This window comes from Pseudophryne corroboree, chromosome 6, assembly GCF_028390025.1.
Source record: "Pseudophryne corroboree isolate aPseCor3 chromosome 6, aPseCor3.hap2, whole genome shotgun sequence".
In the NCBI taxonomy this organism is placed as follows: Eukaryota; Metazoa; Chordata; class Amphibia; order Anura; family Myobatrachidae; genus Pseudophryne; species Pseudophryne corroboree.
In genome coordinates this window covers 801,356,151-801,370,329 of record NC_086449.1, presented here as the reverse complement: position 1 = coordinate 801,370,329, position 14,179 = coordinate 801,356,151, and the positions used below count along the sequence as shown (strand labels likewise).

The following is a 14,179-nucleotide window of genomic DNA, read 5'->3' as shown; positions in this document are numbered from 1 at the left end:
CAGTTCATATTATGTCACATTGTACTGCCTCCAGTACACATGCCACACAGTTCACCCAGTTCATATCATGTCACATTGTACTGCCCCCAGTACACATGTCACACAGTGCCCCCAGTTCATATCATGTCACATTGTACTGCCTGCAGTACACATGTCACACAGTGCCCCCAGTTCATATCATGTCACATTGTACTGCCTCCAGTACACATGCCACACAGTGCTCCCAGTTCATATTATGTCACATTGTACTGCCTCCAGTACACATGCCACACAGTGCCCCCAGTTCATATCATGTCACATTGTACTGCCCCCAGTACACATGCCACACAGTTCCCCCAGTACACATGTCACACAGTGCCCCCAGTTCATATCATGTCACGTTGTACTGCCCCCAGTACACATGTCACACAGTTCCCCCAGTTCATATCATGTCACATTGTACTGCCTCCAGTACACATGTCGCACAGTTCCCAGTGGAAAAGAGATGGTGGTATAAGTGAGTGAAGTAAAAGCATTATTTAACACATTAAAAAAAAAATGAAAGTGATGTCAGCTGTCACTTGTATGTAAAATTGATTACTGCGAGCAGCATCACAAAAGTACCTTGGCGCATGCGCAGTCTGCCAATAATCGCTCAGTTGCATGATCATCAGCATTGCGTACAGACATGAATTACAGTTGTCCCACAGTGCATAGCAGGCAATTCAGAGAACCTGGTAGACAACTTTGTGAACTGGGTGCTGTTGAGTCAGGCCCCAGTGGTGGGCCCCCTAAGCCCTTGGACCCCACAGCAATGGCACTCCCTGCACTATAGTATGATCATGGCTATCCTAAATAGAAAAAAATAGATTCATGAGACTTTACCATAAGCCTCTATGCTCAACATGCATTGTATACACTGCCTGGCTTTAGGATTTAGTCTAGGTAGTTGTTTGTGCTGCTGTTATATAAAGTCCAGCACAGTCGGCCTCTGGATTACCGGTTGTGATGGATTTATCTTATTTTTTTTGTTTGAACTATTAAACACCAACAACATTGAAGGATTAGGCAAAAAAAAAAAAAATTCTAAGGATATTTACAAGTTACAAAGAAAAATCTACATTTACTGTCTTCCAGCTACAACTCTTAAGCTGGTGACACACGTGCAGGTTTGGTCTTAACAAGTGCCTGAGCTAGGTGGCCATAGCTCGATGCAAGCAATCACATTGCAAAATGCATTCTACAGTATTTGTTGGTCAGCCTGTTTCCACACACATACAGTAATACAAAGGTTAGCCCTACTAGTGTGCTGGTTTTGATCCCAAGCGGTATAGTTCTGCACGCTGGAACTCTGATTTATTCCCTTGGGCCAAAGATATCAGTATGTTAAGTATTTACTGAATAAATAATCTAAGTAATGTTGATTGCTGTAGAGATTGTATATTGTCATTTTCTCTAACGTCCTAGTGGATGCTGGGGACTCCGAAAGGACCATGGGGAATAGCGGCTCCGCAGGAGACTGGGCACAAAGTAAAAGCTTTAGGACTAGCTGGTGTGCACTGGCTCCTCCCCCTATGACCCTCCTCCAAGCCTCAGTTAAGATTTTGTGCCCGGCCGAGAAGGGTGCAATCTAGGTGGCTCTCCTGAGCTGCTAAGAAGTAAAAGTATACTTAGGTTTTTTATTTTCAGTGAGTCCTGCTGGCAACAGGCTCACTGCAGCGAGGGACTAAGGGGAGAAGAAGCGAACTCACCTGCGTGCAGAGTGGATTGGGCTTCTTGGCTACTGGACATTAGCTCCAGAGGGACGATCACAGGCCCAGCCATGGATGGGTCCCGGAGCCGCGCCGCCGGCCCCCTTACAGATGCTGAAGCAAGAAGAGGTCCATAAATCGGCGGCAGAAGACTTTCCTGTCTTCATAAGGTAGCGCACAGCACTGCAGCTGTGCGCCATTGCTCTCAGCACACTTCACACTTCGGTCACTGAGGGTGCAGGGCGCTGGGGGGGGGCGCCCTGGGAAGCAATGAATTTACCTTATTTGGCAAAAAATATATCACACATAGCTCCTGGGCTATATGGATGTATTTAACCCCTGCCAGTTTTCCAGAAAAAAGCGGGAGAAGAGCCCGCCGTGAAGGGGGCGGGGCCTATCTCCTCAGCACACAGCGCCATTTTTCCCACACAGCTCCGCTGGTAGGAAGGCTCCCAGAATCTCCCCTGCATCCTGCACTACAGAAACAGGGTAAAAAAGAGAGGGGGGCACTTATTTGGCAAAATAACAGATATAAGCAGCTATAAGGGATAGACACTTATTGTAAGGTTGTCCCTATACATATATAGCGCTCTGGTGTGTGCTGGCAAACTCTCCCTCTGTCTCCCCAAGGGGCTAAGTGGGGTCCTGTCCTCTATCAGAGCATTCCCTGTGTGTGTGCTGGGTGTCGGTACGTGTGTGTCGACATGTATGAGGAGGAAAATGATGTGGAGGCGGAGCAATTGCCTATAATGGTGATGTCACCCCCTAGGGAGTCGACACCTGAATGGATGGCCGTAATTAAGGAATTACGTGACAGTGTCGGCACGTTACAGAAAACTGTTGACGACATGAGACAGCCGGCAGCTCAGTTAGTGCCTGTCCAGGCGTCTCAAACACCGTCAGGGGCTATAAAACGCCCGTTACCTCAGTGGGTCGACACGGACCCAGACACAGACACTGACTCCAGTGTCGACGGTGAAGAAACAAACGTATTTTCCAGTAGGGCCACACGTTACATGATCACGGCAATGAAGGAGGTTTTGCACATCTCTGATACTGCAAGTACCACGAAAAGGGGTATTATGTGGGGTGTGAAAAAACTACCCGTAGTTTTTCCTGAATCAGATGAATTGAATGAAGTGTGTGATGAAGCGTGGGTTACCCCCGACAAAAAACTGCTAATTTCTAAAAAATTATTGGCACTATATCCCTTCCCACCAGAGGTTAGGGCTCGTTGGGAAACACCCCCTAGGGTAGATAAGGCGCTCACACGCTTATCAAAACAAGTGGCGTTACCGTCTCCAGAAACGGCCGCCCTTAAGGAGCCAGCAGATAGGAGGCTGGAAAATATCCTTAAAAGTATATACACACATACTGGTGTTATACTGCGACCAGTAATCGCCTCAGCCTGGATGTGCAGTGCTGGGGTGGCTTGGTCGGATTCCCTGACTGAAAATATTGATACCCTGGACAGGGACAATATATTATTGACTATAGAGCATTTAAAGGATGCATTCCTATATATGCGAGATGCACAGAGAGACATTTGCACTCTGGCATCAAGAGTAAGTGCGATGTCCATTTCTGCCAGAAGAGGATTATGGACGCGACAGTGGTCAGGGGATGCGGATTCCAAACGGCATATGGAAGTATTGCCGTATAAAGGGGAGGAGTTATTTGGGGGCGGTCTATCGGACCTGGTGGCCACGGCAACGGCTGGGAAATCCACCTTTTTACCCCAAGTCACCTCGCAGCAGAAAAAGATACCGTCTTTTCAGGCTCAGTCCTTTCGTCCCCATAAGGGCAAGCGGGCAAAAGGCCACTCATATCTGCCCCGGGGCAGAGGAAGGGGAAAAAGACTGCAACAGACAGCTTCCTCCCACGAACAGAAGCCCTCCCCCGCTTCTGCCAAGTCCTCAGCATGACGCTGGGGCCTTACAAGCGAACTCAGGCACGGTGGGGGCCCGTCTCAAGATTTTCAGCGCGCAGTGGGCTCACTCGCAAGTGGACCCCTGGATCCTGCAGGTTAGTATCTCACGGGTACAAATTGGAATTCGAGACGTCTCCCCCTCGCCGGTTCCTGAAGTCTGCTTTACCAACGTCTACCCCCGACAGGGAGGAGGTATTGGAAGCCATTCACAAGCTGTATTCCCAGCAAGTGATAATCAAGGTACCCCTCCTACAACAGGGAAAGGGGTATTACTCCACGCTGTTTGTGGTACCGAAGCCGGACGGCTCGGTGAGACCCATTTTAAATCTGAAAGCCTTGAACACTTACATAAAAAGGTTCAAGTTCAAGATGGAGTCACTCAGAGCAGTGATAGCGAACCTGGAAGAAGGGGACTACATGGTGTCTCTGGACATCAAGGATGCTTACCTCCATGTCCCAATTTGCCCTTCTCACCAAGGGTACCTCAGGTTTGTGGTACAGAACTGTCACTATCAGTTTCAGACGCTGCCGTTTGGATTGTCCACGGCACCCCGGGTCTTTACCAAGGTAATGGCCGAAATGATGATTCTTCTTCGAAGAAAAGGCGTCTTAATTATCCCTTACTTGGACGATCTCCTGATAAGGGCACGGTCCAGAGAACAGTTAGAGGTCGGAGTAGCACTATCTCAAATAGTACTACGACAGCACGGATGGATTCTAAATATTCCAAAATCGCAGCTGATTCCGACGACACGTCTGCTGTTCCTAGGGATGATTCTGGACACAGTACAGAAAAAGGTGTTTCTCCCGGAAGAGAAAGCCAGGGAGTTATCCGACCTAGTCAGGAAACTCCTAAGACCAGGCCAGGTGTCAGTGCATCAGTGCACAAGGGTCCTGGGAAAGATGGTGGCTTCTTACGAAGCGATTCCATTCGGCAGATTCCACGCAAGAACTTTTCAGTTGGATCTGCTAGACAAATGGTCCGGATCGCATCTTCAAATGCATCAGCGGATAACCCTGTCTCCAAGGACAAGGGTGTCTCTCCTGTGGTGGTTACAGAGTGCTCATCTCCTAGAGGGCCGCAGATTCGGCATTCAGGATTGGGTCCTGGTGACCACGGATGCCAGCCTGAGAGGCTGGGGAGCAGTCACACAGGGAAGAAATTTCCAGGGCTTGTGGTCAAGCATGGAAACGTCACTTCACATAAATATCCTGGAACTAAGGGCCATTTACAATGCCCTAAGTCAGGCAAGGCCTCTGCTTCAGGGTCAGCCAGTATTGATCCAGTCGGACAACATCACGGCAGTCGCCCACGTAAACAGACAGGGCGGCACAAGAAGCAGGAGGGCAATGACGGAAGTGGCAAGGATTCTTCGCTGGGCGGAAAATCATGTGATAGCACTGTCAGCAGTGTTCATTCCGGGAGTGGACAACTGGGAAGCAGACTTCCTCAGCAGACACGATCTTCACCCGGGGGAGTGGGGACTTCACCCAGAAGTCTTCCACATGATTGTAAACCGTTGGGAAAAACCAAAGGTGGACATGATGGCGTCTCGCCTCAACAAAAAACTGGACAGATATTGCTCCAGGTCAAGGGACCCTCAGGCAATAGCTGTGGACGCTCTGGTAACACCGTGGGTGTACCGGTCAGTGTATGTGTTCCCTCCTCTTCCTCTCATACCAAAAGTACTGAGAATCATAAGAAGGAGAGGAGTAAAGACTATACTCGTGGCTCCGGATTGGCCAAGAAGGACTTGGTACCCGGAAATTCAAGAGATGCTCACGGAAGACCCGTGGCCTCTACCTCTAAGACAGGACCTGCTCCAGCAGGGACCATGTCTGTTCCAAGACTTACCGCGGCTGCGTTTGACGCATGGCGGTTGAACGCCGGATCCTGAAGGAAAAAGGCATTCCGGATGAAGTTATCCCTACCCTGATCAAAGCCAGGAAGGATGTAACCGTACAACATTATCACCGTATTTGGCGTAAATATGTTGCGTGGTGCGAGGCCAGGAAGGCCCCTACGGAGGAATTTCAACTGGGTCGATTCCTGCATTTCCTGCAAACAAGACTGTCTATGGGCCTCAAATTAGGGTCCATTAAGGTTCAAATTTCGGCCCTGTCGATATTCTTCCAAAAAGAACTAGCTTCTGTTCCTGAAGTTCAGACGTTTGTCAAGGGAGTACTGCATATACAGCCTCCTTTTGTGCCTCCAGTGGCACCTTGGGATCTCAATGTAGTGTTGGGATTCCTAAAATCACATTGGTTTGAACCACTCACCACTGTGGACTTGAAATATCTCACATGGAAAGTGGTAATGCTGTTAGCCCTGGCTTCAGCCAGGCGTGTATCAGAATTGGCGGCTTTATCCTATAAAAGCCCTTACCTAATTTTTCATACGGACAGGGTAGAATTGAGGACTCGTCCTCAATTTCTCCCTAAGGTGGTTTCAGCATTTCACTTAAACCAACCTATTGTGGTGCCTGCGGCTACTAGGGACTTGGAGGATTCCAAGTTGCTGGACGTAGTCAGGGCCCGGAAAATATATGTTTCCAGGACGGCTGGAGTCAGAAAATCTGACTCGCTGTTTATCCTGTATGCACCCAACAAGCTGGGTGCTCCTGCTTCTAAGCAGACGATTGCTCGTTGGATTTGTAGTACAATTCAGCTTGCACATTCTGTGGCAGGCCTGCCACAGCCAAAATCTGTAAAAGCCCATTCCACACGGAAAGTGGGCTCATCTTGGGCGGCTGCCCGAGGGGTCTCGGCTTTACAACTTTGCCGAGCAGCTACTTGGTCAGGGGCAAACACGTTTGCTAAATTCTACAAATTTGATACCCTGGCTGAGGAGGACCTGGAGTTCTCTCATTCGGTGCTGCAGAGTCATCCGCACTCTCCCGACCGTTTGGGAGCTTTGGTATAATCCCCATGGTCCTTTCGGAGTCCCCAGCATCCACTAGGACGTTAGAGAAAATAAGAATTTACTTACCGATAATTCTATTTCTCATAGTCCGTAGTGGATGCTGGGCGCCCATCCCAAGTGCGGATTGTCTGCATTACTTGTACATAGTTATTGTTACAAAAATCGGGTTATTGTTGTTGTGAGCCATCTTTTCAGAGGCTCCTTCTGTTATCATGCTGTTAACTGGGTTCAGATCACAAGTTGTACGGTGTGATTGGTGTGGCTGGTATGAGTCTTACCCGGGATTCAAAATCCTTCCTTATTGTGTACGCTCGTCCGGGCACAGTATCCTAACTGAGGCTTGGAGGAGGGTCATAGGGGGAGGAGCCAGTGCACACCAGCTAGTCCTAAAGCTTTTACTTTGTGCCCAGTCTCCTGCGGAGCCGCTATTCCCCATGGTCCTTTCGGAGTCCCCAGCATCCACTACGGACTATGAGAAATAGAATTATCGGTAAGTAAATTCTTATTTTCTCTTGTTGCCTAATAAAGTTTGGTGTGGGCAGCCTTATGCTAAAAAGGAGTTTCCTAGCTACCAATTATTATTGTGATTCACTTTATTTATATTGAGTAGAAATGGGACAGCGATTGGGTGAATTTTCTCCACTTGATGTGTTTCTCTGTTTCTTCACAGAAGGCATGAATTGTATGAACAAAGACCATGGCTGTGCTCATATCTGCCGAGAGACGCCCAAGGTGGGCGTAGCATGCGAGTGTCGGCCGGGATTCGAACTTGCCAAAAACCAGAGGGACTGTACATGTAGGTAGCTGCCATTTTGTTTCACATATCCACCTTCATATATATTCTCTCCCTTCTACTATATTGCATACCCTATAGATGTGTTGTACCGTATGAACCCTTTTCTGAGCTGTTGTACCTGATTCAATATACAAGTGTTCCGTTTACTGAAAAAACTGAGCAAGAAGTTTTTTTTTTTTCGTTTTCCTATTCTCAATTTTTATTTTGTGGTTTTTTTTTTGTTTGTTCTATTTTTGTTATTTTTCCGATTTATTTTTGTGACAATATTAGCTGCAGCCATAAATTTCAGCTTTGTGTCCTTAATAGAAATCTTGAGCGGGATTTGCTGGAGTCCGAGTTTGCCTGGACGTGCGGGTTGCCGACCGAACACAGACATTTTTTTTTAAAGGGGCAATCACTTTCAAGGCACGGTTTTGCCTTGTAAGTGTTTGCCCCTTTAAAAAAAAAGTCAGAGTTCGTCCTGGACACCGTACCTCCGGCAATCTCGTACTTTATTACATCCCACCCCTTGAATCTTATATTTTTTTGCCCCTTAGTTGTGTAGTAAAATAATTGCCAAATCTTTTTATGCTGCCTTATGTTTAAAATAAAGCATTTCAGCTTGTCTATTTTATCTCCAGTCTCGAGAGTAAATACTCTTCTAAAGGAAGCGGACTTCTAGACAAGTCTAACTGACATAAACGGGTGTATTCAATAAGAGTCGGATCCATTCCGACATGCATTTGTCGGAATGGATACGACAACCCCTATTCAAAGAGTGGCCAAATCCGACTGTCGGATGTGGCCTGCTTCCGTGCATCTAATGTCAGACAGGGCTGTAATTGATTAATGACATTTTCTTACATAAGCCTTGACATATATACCTCACGCCAACCGGCTTCCTTCGCCCCTGCCCTGTGTGATACATCCTGTGCAACAGCCGCCCCGCTGAGAGACGCCCGGCGCCGCTGACACTGACAGTGTGGTGAGAGCGAGACAGACGGGCAATCCGCACTGTCAGTGTCAGCGGCGCCGGGCGGCTCTCAGCGAGGCGGCTGCTGCACAGGATGTATCACACAGGGCGGCAGGGGGCGAAGGAAGCCGGTTGGCGTGAGGTATATGTTAGGGCTTATTTAAGAAAATGTAATTTGCAAAAATCAATAACAGCCCTGACACTAACTTAGCATATATTCAATAGCTGTCGGGTCCTTTCCCATGGAAATTGTCGGAAACGGGGCTAAAACCTGTCGGGTTTGGCCCCGCTTTCGACAGTACACGCGGCTTGGCGGCTGATGCCGCCGATCCACATGTATTCTGACAGGCTTCCGACTTGTCGGAATAAAAGTGCCGGTAAGGAATATGTCGGAACCCCTTCTGACCTCAATCAATCGGAAGCTGCCGTCTTTCCGTCAAGACGGCAGCTTCCGACTCTTACTGAATACACCCCAAAGACTAATATGAGGGAGAGTGCTGTATAAGCCAGAGTTATTGGGTCTTACATTATACAAGCTGATAAAAACAGCTTTTGTGTGCCCTTTATTTCAAGCGTAAAACAGTGAAGACAACGTAGCAGTGATTTGCAAGTTCTCAAATGAATTGAGGGTTAATTAATCTTAAAAGAGCATTGAAATAGCTGAGTGGGGCATTACACTCTGTTTATATAAACCCTAATTCTGTTTGGGCAGATCAACATTAACATGGTGTTATTACATGGCTTATTGCCTTCTTTCCTCTTAATTATTATTAGTTAATCCTTGGCTCTCTCTGTATATCTTAATGACTTATAGCCGTGCTTACTTTTTACATTTAAAATATGGTTGCAGCTTTAGTTTGCCAGGTGAGCATGAAGCATCAGGAAAAGATGCAGCCCCAGGTAAAGGATAATTGCTGATCTTACCTGAGATATCCTAAGCCTTTAATTCTAATAATTGGGTTGACATTAAAAGAAAATGTTGTCATTTTAAAACATAAGGGTTTATCTAATAAGATAATACAAGTTCAGCATTGTGCAGCCAGTCATTACTTATACTTTTGCACCATAAAATATACACAATTTTCATTCCCTGTTTAAGTTTCCTGGTTTGTATAATTAAAATATTGTTTTTGTAGGTCTTGGTGTACCTAGCTTGTAGCAGTAATGGTGGTCCCACTACCCGCACACGCCCTTCTGATTTGAACGTTCCGTAAGGGCCGTATAACACATGTAACTGTGACAGGGAAGGTGGCCCCTCTCAGCTCCAGGTCCCATAGCAGCTGCACTCCCTGCACCTACACTAGCTACGCCCTTGTATATAATACATGTAACTGTGACAGGGAAGGTGGCCTCTCTCAGCTCTGGGCCTCATAGCAGCTGCACTCCCTGCACCTACGCTAGCTACGCCCTTGTATATAATACATGTAACTGTGACAGGGAAGGTGGCCTCTCTCAGCAGCTCTGGGCCCCATAGCAGCTGTACTCCCTGCACCTATGGTGGCTACACCCTGTATATAACATATGTAACTGTGACAAGGAAGGTGGCCCCTCTCAGCTCTGGGCCCCATAGCAGCTGCACTTCCTGCACCTATGGTAGCTACACCCTCTATATAACACGTGTATCTGTGACAGGGAAGGTGGCCCTTCTCAGCTCCAGGTCCCATAGCAGCTGCACTCCCTGCACCTTTGGTAGCTACGCCCTTGTATATAATACATGTAACTGTGACAGGGAAGGTGGCCTCTCTCAGCTCTGGGCCCCATAGCAGCTGCACTCAACATATGTAACTGTGACAAGGAAGGTGGCCCCTCTCAGCTCTGGGCCCCATAGCAGCTGCACTCCCTGCACCTATGGTAGCTACACCTCTGCATATAACTCATGCAACTGTGACAGAGAAGGTGGCCCCTCTCAGCTCTGGGCCCCATAGCAGCTGCACTCCCTGCACCTATGGTGGCTACACCCTGTATATAACATATGTAACTGTGACAAGGAAGGTGGCCCCTCTCAGCTCTGGGCCCCATAGCAGCTGAACTCCCTGCACCTATGGTAGCTACACCCTGTATATAACACGTGTAACTGTGACAGGGAAGGTGGCCCCTCTCAGCTCTGGGCCCCATAGCAGCTGCACTCCCTGCACCTATGGTGGCTACACCCTGTATATAACATATGTTACTGTGACAAGGAAGGTGGCCCCTCTCAGCTCTGGGCCCCATAGCAGCTGCACTCCCTGCACCTATGGTAGCTACACCCTGTATATAACACGTGTAACTGTGACAGGGAAGGTGGGCCCCTCTCAGCTCTGGGCCCCATAGCAGCTGCACTCCCTGCACCTATGTTAGCTACACCCTGTATATAATACATGTAACTGTGACAGGGAAGGTGGCCCCTCTCAGCTCCGGGCCCCATAGCAGCTGCACTCCCTGCACCTATGGTGGCTACACCCTGTATATAACAAATGTATCTGTGACAGGGCCCCATAGCAGCTGCACTCCCTGCACCTATGGTAGCTACACCCCTGCATATAACACATGCAACTGTGACAGAGAAGGTGGCCCCTCTCAGCTCTGGGCCCCATAGCAGCTGCACTCCCTGCACCAATGGTAGCTACACCTTGTATATAACACATGTAACTGTGACAGGGAAGGTGGGCCCCTCTCAGCTCTGGGCCCCATAGCAGCTGCACTCCCTGCACCTGTGGTAGCTACACCCTGTATATAACACATGTAACTGTGACAGGGAAGGTGGCCCCTCTCAGCTCTGGGCCCCATAGCAGCTGCACTCCCTGCACCTATGATAGCTACACCCTGTATATAACACATGTAACTGTGACAGGGAAGGTGGCCCCTCTCAGCTCTGGGCCCCATAGCAGCTGCACTCCCTGCACCTATGGTAGCTACACCCTGTATATAACACATGTAACTGTGGCAGGGAAGGTGGCCCCTCTCAGCTCTGGGCCCCATAGCAGCTGCACTCCCTGCACCAATGGTAGCAACACCCTGTATATAACACATGTAACTGTGACAGGGAAGGTGGCCCCTCTCAGCTCCGGGCCCCATAGCAGCTGCACTCCCTGCACCTATGGTGGCTACACCCTGTATATAACATATGTATCTGTGACAGGGCCCCATAGCAGCTGCACTCCCTGCACCTATGGTAGCTACACCCCTGCATATAACACATGCAACTGTGACAGAGAAGGTGGCCCCTCTCAGCTCTGGGCCCCATAGCAGCTGCACTCCTTGCACCAATGGTAGCTACACCTTGTATATAACACATGTAACTGTGACAGGGAATGTGGCCCCTCTCAGCTCCGGGCCCCATAGCAGCTGCACTCCCTGCACCTATGGTAGCTACACCCTGTATATAACACATGTAACTGTGACAGGGAAAGTGGGCCCCTCTCAGCTCTGGGCCCCATAGCAGCTGCACTCCCTGCACCATGGTAGCTACACCCCTGTATATAACACATGCAAATGTGACAGGGAAGGTGGCCCCTCTCAGCTCTGGGCCCCATAGCAGCTGCACTCCCTGCACCTATGGTAGATACACCCTGTATATAACACATGCAAATGTGACAGGGAAGGTGGCCCCTCTCAGCTCTGGGCCCCATAGCAGCTGCACCCCCTGCACCTATGGTAGCTACACCCTGTATATAACACATGTAACTGTGACAGGGAAGGTGGCCCCTCTCAGCTCTGGCCCCATAGCAGCTGCACTCCCTGCACCTATGGTAGCTACACCCTGTATATAACACATGTAACTGTGACAGGGAAGGAGGCCCCTCTCAGCTCTGGGTCCCATAGCAGCTGCACTCCCTGCACCTATGGTAGCTACACCCTGTATATAACACATGTAACTGTGACAGGGAAGGAGGCCTCTCTCAGCTCTGGCCCCATAGCAGCTGCACTCCCTGCACCTATGGTAGCTACACCCTGTATATAACACATGTAACTGTGACAGGGAAAGTGGCCCCTCTCAGCTCTGGGCCCCATAGCAGCTGCACTCCCTGCACCTATGGTAGCTACGCCTTTGTGTCTATCATGCATACTTGTAAACCCACACATTGTCCTGCATATCGGTGTACATGCATATCAGTGTAGGGATGGACTAAGGGACTCATGGGCTGATTTCTGGACGACTGGGACTTAGTGACAGACACCAAGAAACATTTTCTATAGTAGCCCGGTTCACTTTTACTGATCATAAGGTCAGTAGTTTGAATATTAGGCTTATGGATGATTTCTGTTCAGTGCTGGTTTTAAAAGACCAAGTGGGAGATTTATCAAAGAGAGAGATTAAGTACCAACCAAGAAGATTGTGGCATTGTTCAAACACGGCCTGTAAAATGACAGGAGCTGGTAGTTTATCTCTCTCTCTAGCTTTGATAAATCTCCCCTACACAGGTGTATCTGAATTTTGTTCGTGAGAAAGTATACATCAGAATTAATTATTTATCAATAACATTTCTGTTTGTTTGCACATGTATTTTGTTTTTGGGCCTAAATAGTAACCTGTAATTACGGAAATGGAGGCTGCCAGCACACCTGTGATGACACGGACACGGGCCCCGTGTGCGGGTGCCACCAGAAGTATGCCCTTCACTCAGACGGTAGAACGTGTATTGGTAAGTCGTCATCCCCCGGCTATTACTCTCATTGTAAGCATTTAGTATGTGTGTACGATCCCGCGCAGCTTCCTGTTGGAGATGTCATATATAGGATTAGAACACAGCTGCATGTATGAAACATACCACAAGTCCAGCTGTGACCCTGCACAATCATTTCTCCATGTAGTAAGCACAGGGAACTACAGCGTCCGTGAATGCTGCGTGTAAAATATACCATAGCGCCTGATGGATTACACGGTCGCTTACTTATTATATGTTGATGTTATATTTGGGTTTATGTGTTAAAAATTGCATGTTAATGAAATAAAAAGTAAAAACAAACTTGGTGCAATAGAGAAGAGGATGTTTTCTGCTTGACTTAATGCACTACAGGTTGAGATTCCCGTATCCAGGATTTCCTGAATATGGAATATTCCAAAATACGTCATTTTTTGAGTGAGACAGCGACTCCTTTGCTTTCTGATGGCTGAATGTACACAACTTTGTCTCATGCACAATATTATTACAAATGTAATATAACATTTTCTCCAGGCTGTCCGTATGAGGTGTGTATGAAACATAAATGTATTCTGTATTTAGACTGGGGTCCCATCCTCAAGATATCTCATTACGCTATGCAAATATTCCAAATTACGGAAAAATCCCATATCCAAAATACTTCTGGTCCCAAGCATTTTGGATCTGGGAGAACACACCTGTATTTGCATTTGGGAAAGTACCCAACTAGTACAGTAGCTTTAATGGGGAAGGGGGGAGGGGGTAGTGTTTGAGGAAACTTTCAAAAAATACAAGCGTAGGTGTTGCCCATATCAGCCAATCATTTTCTTCGTATCATTTTATAGAGTGTACTAGATAAAATGATAGCTAGACTCTGGCTGCTCTGGGCATCTTAACCGGTCCTCTTTATGAGATCTGATATCTCTCCCCCATAGTTTAAAATCATTTCATTATATCAAGGGGGAAGAGCCTCAAACAACTGGATTGCCAATATGGGGTATATTCAATTGCAGTCGGAAACTGCCGTCTTAGGTCGGAAGGTGTTCCGACCTATTCAATATACCCCAAAATTACCCGACAAGTCGGGAATTCCGACTTGTCGGAAAGTATGTGGATCGACAGAATAGCCGCCGAACCGCGTGCTTCTGTCGGAAACGGGGCCAAATCAGACAGGTTTAGGCCCCCTTTCCGACCATCTCAATCCGACTTTAAAAAAAGTTGGATTG

At 47.9% G+C, this 14,179-nt stretch overlaps 1 protein-coding gene across 3 annotated transcripts in view; it reads left to right on the top strand.

Moving 5' to 3' along the window:
• SCUBE1 (signal peptide, CUB domain and EGF like domain containing 1) overlaps nt 1-14,179 on the top strand; it is a 322,235-nt gene that overhangs the window by 102,474 nt on the left and 205,582 nt on the right. For 2 of the 3 annotated variants that reach the window (XM_063928926.1, XM_063928924.1), the window contains exons 2-3: nt 7,254-7,379; nt 12,837-12,953. In XM_063928926.1, coding sequence (XP_063784996.1) covers nt 7,254-7,379; nt 12,837-12,953 — 243 coding nt within the window. The remainder of the gene's footprint in view (nt 1-7,253; nt 7,380-12,836; nt 12,954-14,179) is intronic. The other variant, XM_063928925.1, reaches the window with a different exon arrangement.